The sequence below is a fragment of the Triturus cristatus genome, chromosome 7 (genome assembly GCF_964204655.1).
Source record: "Triturus cristatus chromosome 7, aTriCri1.1, whole genome shotgun sequence".
Lineage (NCBI taxonomy): Eukaryota > Metazoa > Chordata > Amphibia > Caudata > Salamandridae > Triturus > Triturus cristatus.
The window spans coordinates 1,800,054,038-1,800,066,191 of record NC_140590.1 but is presented as its reverse complement, the minus strand read 5'-3'; the positions used below and the strand labels follow the sequence as shown (position 1 = coordinate 1,800,066,191).

Sequence of the window (12,154 nt, the reverse complement as noted above, 5' to 3'; positions counted from 1 at the left end):
AAATGAAAGTTCAGCTAGCACCTGCCTTTTTAACATTTACCCAATATTATTCTAGAGATCTCCCATTCCCATGTGATTTACTTGTAATGCTTCACATTTCCATACAGCATTCTTTTGAAGCCAGACCTATTGGAAATGCCAATGCTTGTTCAGATTTTGTTTCCTCTAAACAAAATAGTTTGACGATTGGGTGCTTTAGAAATGGTGCCTACCCAGCAAACCTTCAGGGCTTTGAAGAAAACTGCCATGGTGGATGTCCACTTCACAGCACAGAGCTCGGTCAAAGTCGTTCCACAGTTTAAATTACCTCCTAGAACATTCTTTATGTGAACTTTTATTTTTAATTTTTTTTAATTTTTTTGGAGTTTTATATAGCGCGAACCTGACCCAAGACATCGGGTATCAGAGCGCTTTACATGGGCGCCATTTTCATCACATAGGACACATTCATTTTTGTTAGGCACGTGGAGATTAAATGAGTTGCCCAGAATCACAGGATTTTGAGCGTCATTGCCAAGACTCGAACCCTGTTTCCCAGCTTCGAGGTCGACCGCTCTAGCCATAAGGCTGCAACCTCTCCCCATTTGATCAGGAAAATGCTTTGATGAGGACCATTAAATGGTTCATCTTTTAATAATGATTTTGAAAGATCAGCTTTAACTATATTGACAACAAAAAATGTTTTAACGTTATATATTAATTTGAAAATATCAACTAGCAGTTCAACATCATGACAATTGACTGTGGTGCCAAGGGGCAGCCCCTTTTTACAGCACTTGTCCTTTATTCACAATGAATGCATTTGTTTTGTAAAGTGTTCTTGATTGTGGGGATTGCAGGTTACCCAGAGATTCAAGCAACCCTTTTTCATGTATTTTTAATGATTGACTTGGAAAGCTTTGTTCGAAAGATTGTTATTGCCTTTTCATACCTCCACACCGCCTTGTTGGAATTTTTCACAAATGTGTCCTTCCTCAATATTATACACATTTGTATAATTTCTCCACAGATTCTGGTACATCTTTTTCTGGGCCACACTCACAAGCTTCTTTCATGCAATGTCTGTGCCAGGTGTAGCCGCAGGTGTAGTTTAGCTGTTCATGATAACTAGATAACTAGTTCATTGCTTTCTAGGATGTGTTTTTATTCATCTTGGGATCACTTCTATAAAGAAACATTAATTCAACATGCACCTCTCAAATCCCCACCTAGCTGTTCCATCAGATGGAGCAAGAATCAACGACATTGAGCAGAAGACCTCGCAGGTGCTGCAGGTAGCCACGAATCCCACAATAGTGTAACCATCCTCACCCTACCCAAAAGCATCAATTAAAGGTGAACTTTTTCTTTTCAAATCTCAATCTCAAAGTATGTCCACAATTTCTAGCATGTGTGAAAACGTTCTAAAACATTTACAATGAAACATTTTTCTTAGCAGTAATCAAACAAAGCACATTTCCTTGCATACAATGGCCCGTATTTATCATTCTCTAATGCAATGCAGCAAGACACCTTGTGGCGTTGTGTGAAAGGGAGAGGGCAGGAACGCGTAATATCTATTATTGTACGGCCCATACCTGTCCTCTGTCTGCGCTGCTACACAATTAGTCGTCTGGCACCAATGCAGGCTCCTTTGCAGACATGAGGTTAGGGTGCAGCTTTACAGGCAGGTGTTCCTTCCTGCACAAAAACAATCCTTAGAGGCATATTCCTCTTTTAACTGAGCTTCAGAATGCAGCACACATAGAAAGAGGAAGCAACAAGGAGAAAGAAGGTATTTCTCTTTGCTGCACCTCTGGTGGGAAAGCATACAATTCTGCTGCATTCCCAGATCTACCAGTGTTGGTAAATCTGGGAATACCTCATAATATATGGGTGTATGCGTGACAACACCCACCCATGTAACGGCCCACATCATCGAATATTGCAAGGCAGCGACTTGTGCTGCCGTGCGTTACTCCAGACTTACCAAACCTTTCAGGGCCATTCAAGGTGGTAAAGTTCATCTTCATGCTGGTGTTACCTTACTTGGTGCAAGGGCGATGCAAAACAGATAAATATGCCCCTCAATGTTTTCAAAATAGTTCTCATGTGCTAGCTCGCACAAGCGCTCATATGAACTAATTTTTTTTATTGTCTTAAAATTCAGGCTTAGCTGTACTTCAGCAGAAATGGGAGAAGACAATAGGACAATGGTGGAAGCGTATCTCTTAATAGGATTTTCTGATATTCCACATCTGCAAGTTCCTCTTTTTCTAGCATTTTTACTTATTTACCTGCTGACTCTGGTGGGAAACCTTATAATTATGACAACAATTTACTCCAGTTCACTTCTGCACTCCCCAATGTACTTCTTCCTCACAAATCTGTCCTTCCTCGATATCACTTACACCTCTGTCATTTTTCCTCAGATGCTGGTCAACTTCTTTAATGAGGGCACACACATTTCTCTCAGTGAATGTCTGGTGCAGATGTATTTTTTCACAGTTGGGGCGTCTACAGAAATCTTCCTCCTGACACTGATGGCTTATGATCGGTATGTGGCCATCTGCAACCCATTGCGTTACATGGTTATCATGAATAGGGCTGTGTGCACCTGGCTGGCCGCTGGTTGCTGGACCGCAGGACTCATCGACACAATACCGCACACAGTATTGATATCTCAGCTTTCCTTCTGTGTGACCCACACAATCAACCACTTCTTTTGTGATCTCTCGGCTATGATGAAGATTTCTTCCAGTGATACTGCTAAAATTGAAAAACTTACCTACGTCTTGGGTTCAGTCCAGACACTGATGTCCTTCATTTTAATCATTGTTTCATATGTCAACATTGCTTCCTCAGTCCTTAAGATCAGATCTAAAGATGGGAGGCACAAGGCCTTCTCCACATGTTCCTGTCATCTCATTGTTGTTATTTTATTCTACGGTTCTGTCTCGTTTGCATATATGCGTCCAACATCATCCTATTCAAAGGTGGACAACAAAATCTTGTCTTTGTCCTACATCGCAGTAACTCCGCTGTGTAACCCCATCATTTACAGTCTAAAAAATACAGAATTTAAAAATGCCCTGAGGAAGAAAAGGAACACTGCATAACAAAGAATTGTACTAGAATAAGGTGAACTCTCCATGCTAATGAGCTCTTAGCATGTGCTTCCCCCTACAGAGCCTTGCTGTTCTGTTTCCACATGTATTATGTTGCGTAGTAGACATTGCATGACATTTGTTTTGGCAAAGTGGTTAGATGATTTTCAGTTGTGAAAAAAGCAAAGCCACTAATATGAGAGGAAACTGTATAATGTAAAATAATACATTACTAAACAGTGCCACACACCTCAAAAGTGTGTATATGTACTTTTAGGAATATTATGTAAATACGTTTGATATAAAAAGACAGATAAAACATAATCACCAAAGACTGCATACTCAGTCAATAAAACTCTGTATGTGATGTAGTGATGTTTTCCTTTGCATGTGTGCAAAAGCAGATGTGCAAAAGCAGAGGCTACACATCATCTGTCCAAAGGTTTATCAGAAATACAAAGTATGTGTCAATCAATCAATCAATCAATCAATGAATTTGTAAAGCGCGCTACTCACCCGTAGGGTCTCAAGGCGCTGGGGGGAGGGGGATCTGCTACTGCTCGAAGATTCAGGTCTTGAGCTGTTTCCTGAAGGAGAGATGGTTCTGGGTCAGTCGTAGGTGGGTGGGGAGGGAGTTCCATGTCTTGGCCGCCAGGTAGGAGAAGGATCTTCCTCCGGCGGTGGTCTTGCAGATGCGCGGGACGGTGGCGAGGGCGAGTCTGGCGAAGCGGAGGTGCCGGTGGGTGTGTAGAATGGGAGGCGGTTGTTGAGGTATGTGGGTCCCATGTCGTGGACAGCCTTGTGTGCGTGGGTGAGGAGTCTGAATGTTATCCTCTTGCTGATGGGGAGCCAGTGCAGGTCTCTCAGCTGGGGAGAGATGTGGCTGAAGCGGGGGGTGTCCAGGATAAGTCGTGCAGAGGCGTTCTGTATGCGCTGGAGTCTTTTCAGTAGTTTGGCTGTGGTTCCAGCATAGAGGGTGTTTCTGTAGTCCAGTCGGCTGGTGATGAGGGCCTGGGTGACCGTCTTCCTGGTGTCGGTGGGGATCCACCGGAAGATCTTTCGGAGCATGCACAGGGTGTTGAAGCAGGATGACGAGACGGCGTTGACTTGCTTGGTCATCGTGAGGGAGGAGTCCAAGATGAAGCCCAGGTTGCGAGCATGGTCTGTTGGCTTTGGAGCGGAGCCCAGGGCAGGGGGCCACCAGGAGTCGTCCCAGGCGGAGGGGGATGTTCCCAGGATGAGGACTTCCGTCTTATCTAAGTTCAGTTTCAGCCGGCTGAGCTTCATCCATTCCGCGACGTCTTTCATTCCTTCATGGAGGTTGGCTCTGGCGGGGTCGTTGGTGAAGGAGAGGATCAGCTGGGTGTCGTCGGCGTAGGAGATGATGTTGAGGTTGTGTTGGCGTGCGATAGCTGCGAGGGGGCTCATGTAGACGTTGAAGAGGGTGGGGCTGAGCGAGGATCCTTGCGGGATGCTGCAGATTACTTCGGTGGCCACGGACTGGAACGGGGGAAGGCGGACTCTCTGGGCTCTGCCGGCGAGGAACGAGATGATCCATTCCAAGGCCTTTCCTTGGATTCTGATGTTGCTGAGGCGCTGTATCAGGGTGCGGTGGCATACGGTGTCGAAGGCTGCCGAGAGGTCCAGGAGGATGAGGGCAGCTGTTTCCCCGTTGTCGAGCAGGGACCTGACGTCGTCGGTGGCTGCGATGAGGGCGGTCTAGGTGCTGTGGTTTGTTCGGAAGCCGGACTGCGAGGGGTCGAGGGATTCGTTGGTCTTGAGGAAGGCGGAGAGTTGTTTGTTGATGATCTTCTCGATGACTTTGGCCGGAAAGGGGAGGAGCGAGATGGGGCGGAAGTTCTTGAGGTCCATGGGGTCCGCGGTGGGTTTCTTCAGGAGGGCGCTGAGCTCGGCGTGTTTCCAGCTCTCTGGGAAGGTGGCGGATGCAAAGGAGCTGTTGATGATGTTCCAGAGTTGGGGTGCGATGATTGAGTCGGCTTTGTTGAAGATGTGGTGTGGGCAGGGGTCGGTTGGGGAGCCGGAGAGGATGGTGTTCATCATGTGGGTGTTATCTTCGGTGCTGACCGTCGTCCAGGTGAGGAGGGTGGTGGTGGGGGGCGCCAGATCGGTGGTAGGGTGCGCGGTCTATGCGCCGAAACTGTTGTGTATGTCGGCAATCTTGCGGTGAAAGAACGAGGCGAGTGAGTCGCAGAGGTCCTGCGAGGGTGTGATGTCGTTGTTGCAGGCGCTGGGGCTGGAGAGCTCTTTGATGATGCTGAAGAGTTCCTTGCTGTTGTGGGAGTTGTTGTCCAGTCGTTCTTTGAATGTGGTTCTTTTGGTGGTGCGGATCAGTTGGTGGTGTTTGCGGGTGGCGTTCTTGAGGGCTGTCATGTTTTCTGTAGTCTGGTCGTGGCGCCAGGCTTTCTCGAGGGTACGGCAGGTTTTCTTAGGAGTCCATATATGAATGACAGAATCTATGTAAACCTATGAATAGCTGCTATTCCTATTCAGAGAAGACTCATGAAAATACATATTTTGTCCTTTCTGTGTCATTCCATCTTACCTGTACAGGTCAGATATCATGTGGTGTCCCATAACAATCAACAAGAGACCTTCTGTACTATATTAGGAGAACCACATTTGAGGTTGTACCCCTTCATAGCTGACTAGAATCACCATGTTCCACTGCCGGCTAGAGGGAAGGGCCAACACAGGGGAAACATGGCGGCAGGCTGACGCCTGTCGCTGGAGCTCCCGGACAAGGTGGAGAAGAGAGGATGCATTCAACGTTGTAAAACTGCAAAAAGTCGGGTAAACCCACACAGAATGAGCAATGCAGGACGTGAGGTAGTATTTTTTTGATTAATACCCTAAATAATTAAAACAGTGGTACCGTGGTTTCAGGTACATGAGTATATCGGGGGTGAGAGGATATGGCATCTGGTGTCAGGCGGCCACTGTGTGGAGGAAGACTAGAGCGGTAATCTTTACGGTCGGCTTCCGGGTCAGCAGTGGAAGCACGGCAAAACTGCGATGCGAGGAGAAGAACGATAAGGCATTGCTAGCGTGTACCAGAGGCAGTAGTTGTAGCGGGCAAAGTGGACATAGAAGATATTGCGGAGACAACACTGGAAGAGAAGCTTAGTTCACTTTTGATCTGCAGTGATTTCATGTGACTTCCCAATGGTGGCACGCTGGTGGGGGTAGAGGGGTGGAGACTGTACAACCGCTAGAGGGGGGTTTGGAGGTGCAGAGGTTGATGGAAGAGCTTTCTATTTTTGTTTCAGAGGCTCCCGAGGCTGGTCACGATCTTAGTTGTGGGGGAGATTCTGTGGGTATTGGGCAGAATAGAGGAGGAGTAGTGGCCAATTCCACTCTATTGTCCCCTCTAAATGAGCAAGGTTTGGCGGTGCACCCATCAGAAAGTGACCCAACAGTAAGTGAGTCAAGAAAGGCAGAGGGGGAAAAGGAGAGGCAAAGTGGGAGTCGCCACTTAAAGTAACTACTGTTGTCGTCCCAGTCTCCCCTAAAAAGAAAGCCTTAAAGGGCTCTGGAAAATCTCAGTGGTGCAGGCAAAAGGAGGTACGTGTTTTAGCAAAACCACCTCCTTCTTTGAGATCGTACTTTAAAATCATTTAACACGTTACAAGTGCACAACCACAACCAGTACCAACCATGCAAATCAAGGGAAAGAAAATTACGATGCAAACAATCCCTGTGCCTCTTCAGGTGGAGAATAGGTTTTCGCTACTGGCTGGTTTGTCCTCTTTGGTTGAAGGGCAACGATTCGGGGAAGCAGGGGTTATAACTAATGGGAGCGCAGAGATAGACGCTGGGCTTGTGGTAATTGCTGACCCAAATAGCACAATTTTTAGTCCCAGTCCCAGTCTCTCCAGTATTGTTAATCTGGAAACTATATCTAGTCCCCCCCATCCTGGTGCATATAAGCCCAGAATCTTCTCACCGTGCATCGGTTCACTTAAACCTGGAGGAGGAAGGCCAGGAGCATACAACTGATCAAATAGGCGGAGGATGCAGTGATGAGAACTCCATAGATATTTTTTTTGGGATAAATTTGAAATATCAGAGTCCAACCAAAGGGGAATATATGATAAATGTGACGCACTAGAAGAAAAATTGGATGATATAATGGCCCGTACTTGAATTTTGGAGGGGGAAGTTAAAACGATGGCAGGAAATGTTTTTGAAGATTCAAAAGACATTGACTGGCTAAGGAAACAGAATAAAGGGTTACAAGACGATCTTGAGAGATTGGAAACTCAACCCCGTCGCAATAATCTGAGGTTACTACAAGTCCCACAGGGGGCTGAAAAGGGGGATGTCAAAACCTGTATTTGTGCCCTACTAAGAGAGATCATGCCTGATAGGTCTGATATCGAATGGGAGAGAGAAATTCATGGGGCACATCGGGACCCTTGAAGGTTAAACCCAGGGAGGAAAACCCCAAGAAACATTTTGATTAATTTCCTGAATTTCACTTTAAAAGAGCTGATATCATCAAAAGTTGTAAAAGAGGGCTCTCTTACTCATGATGACTTCACATATCAGTTAAGATCTGACGGTAGCAAGAGGACCGCCCAGCGGCAGTTGAGAACTAGGAACCAGGATGAGTGAGCTTCGAGAAAAGGGAGCACAGGTGCAACAAAAATTCCCGGCTATGTTAAAAATTATGTGGCAGAATAAGATGCATAATATTAGTGACCCCAATGAGGTAGATGCGTTCATACAGCAGATGAATAAATAAAGAATAAATGAGATGTATATGAGCTTTAGAATGTTTGAGTAAAATAACTTAAAAAGTTAAGAAGCAGGTGTTTATAGGGGTCCTATATGCTGCTATTTCTTTTTTCTTGTTGTTTGCCTCCTCTCGGCCCAGTTCTTGGAGATGGGGCTCACAAAGGGCGGAGTGTATCGCCAAGAGGTAGAAGGGGGGTTTTCTGTGGGGGAGGGGGGATGTGGGTCACTGGGTGTGGGGTGCAGTGGGAGAAAAAAATAAAAAAAATTGTCCTCATTGATGTAAGCTGCAATTTTCCCTTTGATAACAACCTGATGGGACTGTCAATACAAGGTATTAAGACCTATTCTGTTTGGGAAAATAAGCATAGATAAAGCCAAGAAAATCAACATACTAACGTGGAACGTAGATTACCTGAGATCCAGGAAAAAAGTCACGAGTAGCAGAATTTTGTAGGGATAGTATAGCCCAAATAATACTACTACAAGAAACTCACCTAGAAAGGACAGAGTCTAGGCAGTGCTTTACAAATTTTAGATGGATACAGGAGGTGATATGTTCGGGTCAAAGTGGTAGTTCTAGGGGAGTTGATATAATTGTTAAAACTAACCACGATATCAGACTAATTAAATATGTCTCGGATTGTTCAGGCAGGTGGTTAGTAGCTACTCTTTTAGTATACGGTGGGCCCCTTTTATGTGCCGTATATTATGGGCCAAATAATGACAATCCAGAGTTCCATGAAAAATTGGAGTCTTGTCTACTGGAGACAACAGCTCTAATCCTTCTAGGGCAGGGGTCTTCAAACTGTGGGGCGCGACCTCCAGGGGTGACATGGAGTGATGCAAAAGGGGTCACGCCTTCCCAGTCACACTTATGCCCAGGCCCAAGGGCTTCAGCCCCCCCCCCTCCGTCTTCCCCCATCCTGTGTCTCAGTCCCGGCTGCTGCAGTGAAACTCGAGCTGCTGGGGGCTCAGCTGGGCAGTGTCTGGAGTCTTATCTCCAGCACTCCCATGTTTTTCACAGGTCTTTAAAGACCATTTGCATATTTACATGCCTTTGCAAACTGGTTACAGAGGCTTAGGTTTTTTCCCTGGTTCCAGTACCCCCTGGGTACTGGAACTCAGCCTATTCCTTACATTTGTATTTTACATTTACTGCTGTAGTGTGAGAATGCATTTCATGGAAAGGAATATAAAGTAGGCTTGCCAAAAGAAAATGCCTGCCGTGTTTTGTTTAAAGAGCCTGCAAAGATCTCCTCTTGGCACTAAATAGACTTAGAAATAAAAAAGTATGTATGCATTTGTTATATGACTTTTCTGTCTTTGTTCTCTTTAATTATCAGTCATGGATCTTTCAGGCAGCCCTAGAACACAATTAAAAGTGCTTTCTATTTATATGTGCTATTCGAAGTATGCACAGATAAGTGCTGAAAATATAGCTTTAGGTGACTGCTTTTTTTGTACCGACTGGGCCATCAAAATAATCTGTTTGCAACCCTAACCATAGGACTGGAAGTTTGTTGCAGGATCAGCACATTATTTATTTCCTTCACCCTCGATTAATGCCGCAATAGTTTAACTTAGATGTTAAACTCTACGCCGCCGTCAATAACATGCTGAGTTACTTCATGGGTCTGGGAATGCACCCTTCATTCAGACAACTCATTCTCGCCCTTCACTTTCACGCTCACCCTGCACTCACACTGATCACCATGCACTCACACCATTCACCCGCTCACCCGGCACTCACAGTGATCACGCTGCACTCACAGTGCACTTGTGCTGTTCACCTTGTATCTCACCCTGCAGTCACACGAGCACACTACCCACCCTGCACTCATGTGACACTTCACTCACCTGTCCCCCTCACTACTCAATATGCAACTCACTCAAACAAGCCCATCAGTAATCATTCATCCCATTCTGAACGTGCATCCGCACCCAAATTCATACGCCACCTCACTCACCCTGCAGTCACTCCTCTTGTCCTACTCTCACACTGTTGCATCGCTCACTGTGCAGTCACATGGGCACTCTTGCCACCCACACAGTGCAGAGGGATAATGTGCCTGCTGCAAAGAATATGTACCATGCAGATCACAGAAATGAGTGTGAGTAAACTATGAGTAGCGCTATAAACAAATTAAATGTTTGTCAGAGAGGTGCTATAGAGAGATGAGGTGTATTGTTGGTAAGTGGTAGTGAGGGAATTCATGGAAAAGAAGGAAACGGGGGAGGGGCGCCAAAAAAGACTATTGCACCGTGTGCAATCAGTGTTAGGGCCAGCCCTGGCTGGGGAGTGTTAGCCCCCCCCCCCAAAGTTCTGGTCTAGTGACTCCCCTGCTTCTGCCTATTATTATTATTTACATTTGTAGTGCCCTACTGTTACCAAAAGATGTCCTGGGGCTAATAACCATCTACTGCCTGAAGGCAAATGAGAAACACACAGAAGGAGAACCAGCCAAATGGGGTAACCTACAGAGCATAGAGAAAGGTTTTTATATCTTCCTAAAGGATAATAGATTCTTGGTGAAGCGAAGCAAAGGAGGGTGCACGTTCCATAACTGCGCGGCCTACATCAAAACAGCGAGACAGACAACTCATGCCTTATTGAATTAGAGAACAATAAGCAGATTGGCACATGCCGAGAGGAGCATACGGGTCTGACCCGTATGCTTGGTGAGGAGAGATGAGAGGATGAGAGAGGACAGCAAGGGAGTCAGAGAATTTGATTGAAGAGGTCAGGGATGAGGAGAAATGTGAACTGCTGAAGAGAAGTGTGGACACGCAAGAAGTGAGTGTGAGCCAAAGGTGAGGGCTTCTGTGAGAACAAAGGGGAGAAGTGAAAGATGAATGGGGGGCTGGAGAGGTGTAAGATACAAATAGACAAAAATGTGAATGGAGAGACGAGGTGAATGAGAGGTGCTGAGGGGCACGGGAGGTGACAGGGCCAGAGAGGCCATGAGATAAATGCGAGAGACTGTTCGAGATGAGGGCAGTGAAAGGACAGAATGGCAAGAGGTGATTAAAGGTGAAGTGAGAGGTTGAATGGGGAGAATTCAGAAGTTGTAAAAGGGGGTGAAAGAAAATGGCCTGCAAAGTGAGAGAGGGATCCGAGGTTAGGAGAGGAGAGAGGGATGGAAGGGAGGGGGTGAGAGGAAAGCTGCATGGGTAAACTGCTTAACTCTGCACAAAACTGCCAGGGTTTTAAGGGACCCCTGCTTCTCCCTGTCAGGTGAGCTTCTAATGTGGCAGCACGTATTCCTGCGGAGTGGAAGGCCCTTCACAAAGGTTGACTTGAAATCTTTCTGATGATAATTGCTGTATATTGGTTATAAACGGGTACTGATTGGGTGAAATCTTTCCTTGGTGTTACTGTGTGTAAAAAATGTCAAAATAATGAAGCAATGCTATCCCAAAATACGCTGCATCACATAACCTCATTTACATTTTCATCCCACACAATTTAGTCAACAGGTTTAGAAATTTTTGTCAGGAGGGGGTCCTTCCGCCTCAAACTGTTGATAGGGGGGTCTCGGCATCCAAAAGTTTGAAGACCTCTGTTCTAGGGGGAGATTTTAACTTGGTATTAAATAAGGGACTAGACAGGACGTCCAAAGCCAAATATAATAGTCTGCCTAAATCCCTTTCTAGACTCACAAGTATAATGAGGGAATTTAACTTAGTGGACATAGGGCGGGTACTAAAAAATGAAAAAAGAGAATTTACTTTTTATAGCAAAAAACACAGAAACCACTCTTGTATAGATTATTTCATAGTTGATCAAGAATTGTGTGGTGAGGTGAAGGAGGTGACTCATATTCCGGCAATAATATCAGATCACTCTGCAGTTGTGCTATCTTTAAAATATCACCTACCTGAGGAGCCTAGAAGGTGGACTTTGGATAGAGTAATCCTTTTAGATGAGGAGGTTATCGAAGACTTAAGAGACAAATCAGTGAGTTTCTTTAGCATCAACATAGGGTCGGCAGAAGAGGATACAGTCTGGGACCCTTTTAAAGCGTATTTGAGGGGGGTCCTAACATCTAATATGATAAGAAAATATCGCTCAGAGAAGCAGGATAGGGAAAGGGCTATCCAGGATATCAAGAATAAAGAGGGTGAGCTACAAAAGGCGTCCATGGAGGATTCAAATAATGTGGGTTTTTAAATAAAGAACTGGAAGGGCTACGAGCTGCATTTAGGGCAAAAATGGATAAAAAATCTTTGGATAGGTGGACGGTGAGAAAACTCCAACATTTTGCCTATGGTGAAAAGTGCGGCTCACTTTTAGCCTGGAAAACTAAAGC

The 12,154-nt window shown here is 45.5% G+C and overlaps 1 protein-coding gene across 1 annotated transcript; it reads left to right on the top strand.

The window, feature by feature from the left end:
- Positions 1 to 2,171: 2,171 nt before the first annotated feature.
- Positions 2,172 to 3,098, top strand: LOC146813203 (olfactory receptor 8D1-like). Its single transcript, XM_085614731.1, has one exon. The coding sequence runs from the start codon at positions 2,172 to 2,174 to the stop codon at positions 3,096 to 3,098; it is 927 nt and encodes a 308-aa protein (XP_085470857.1).
- The last annotated feature ends 9,056 nt before the right edge of the window (positions 3,099 to 12,154 follow it).

Coding starts and splice junctions, on each gene's coding strand:
- LOC146813203 (XM_085614731.1), top strand. CDS start 2,172: ATGGGAGAAGACAATAGGACAATGGTGGAAGCGTATCTCTTAATAGGA.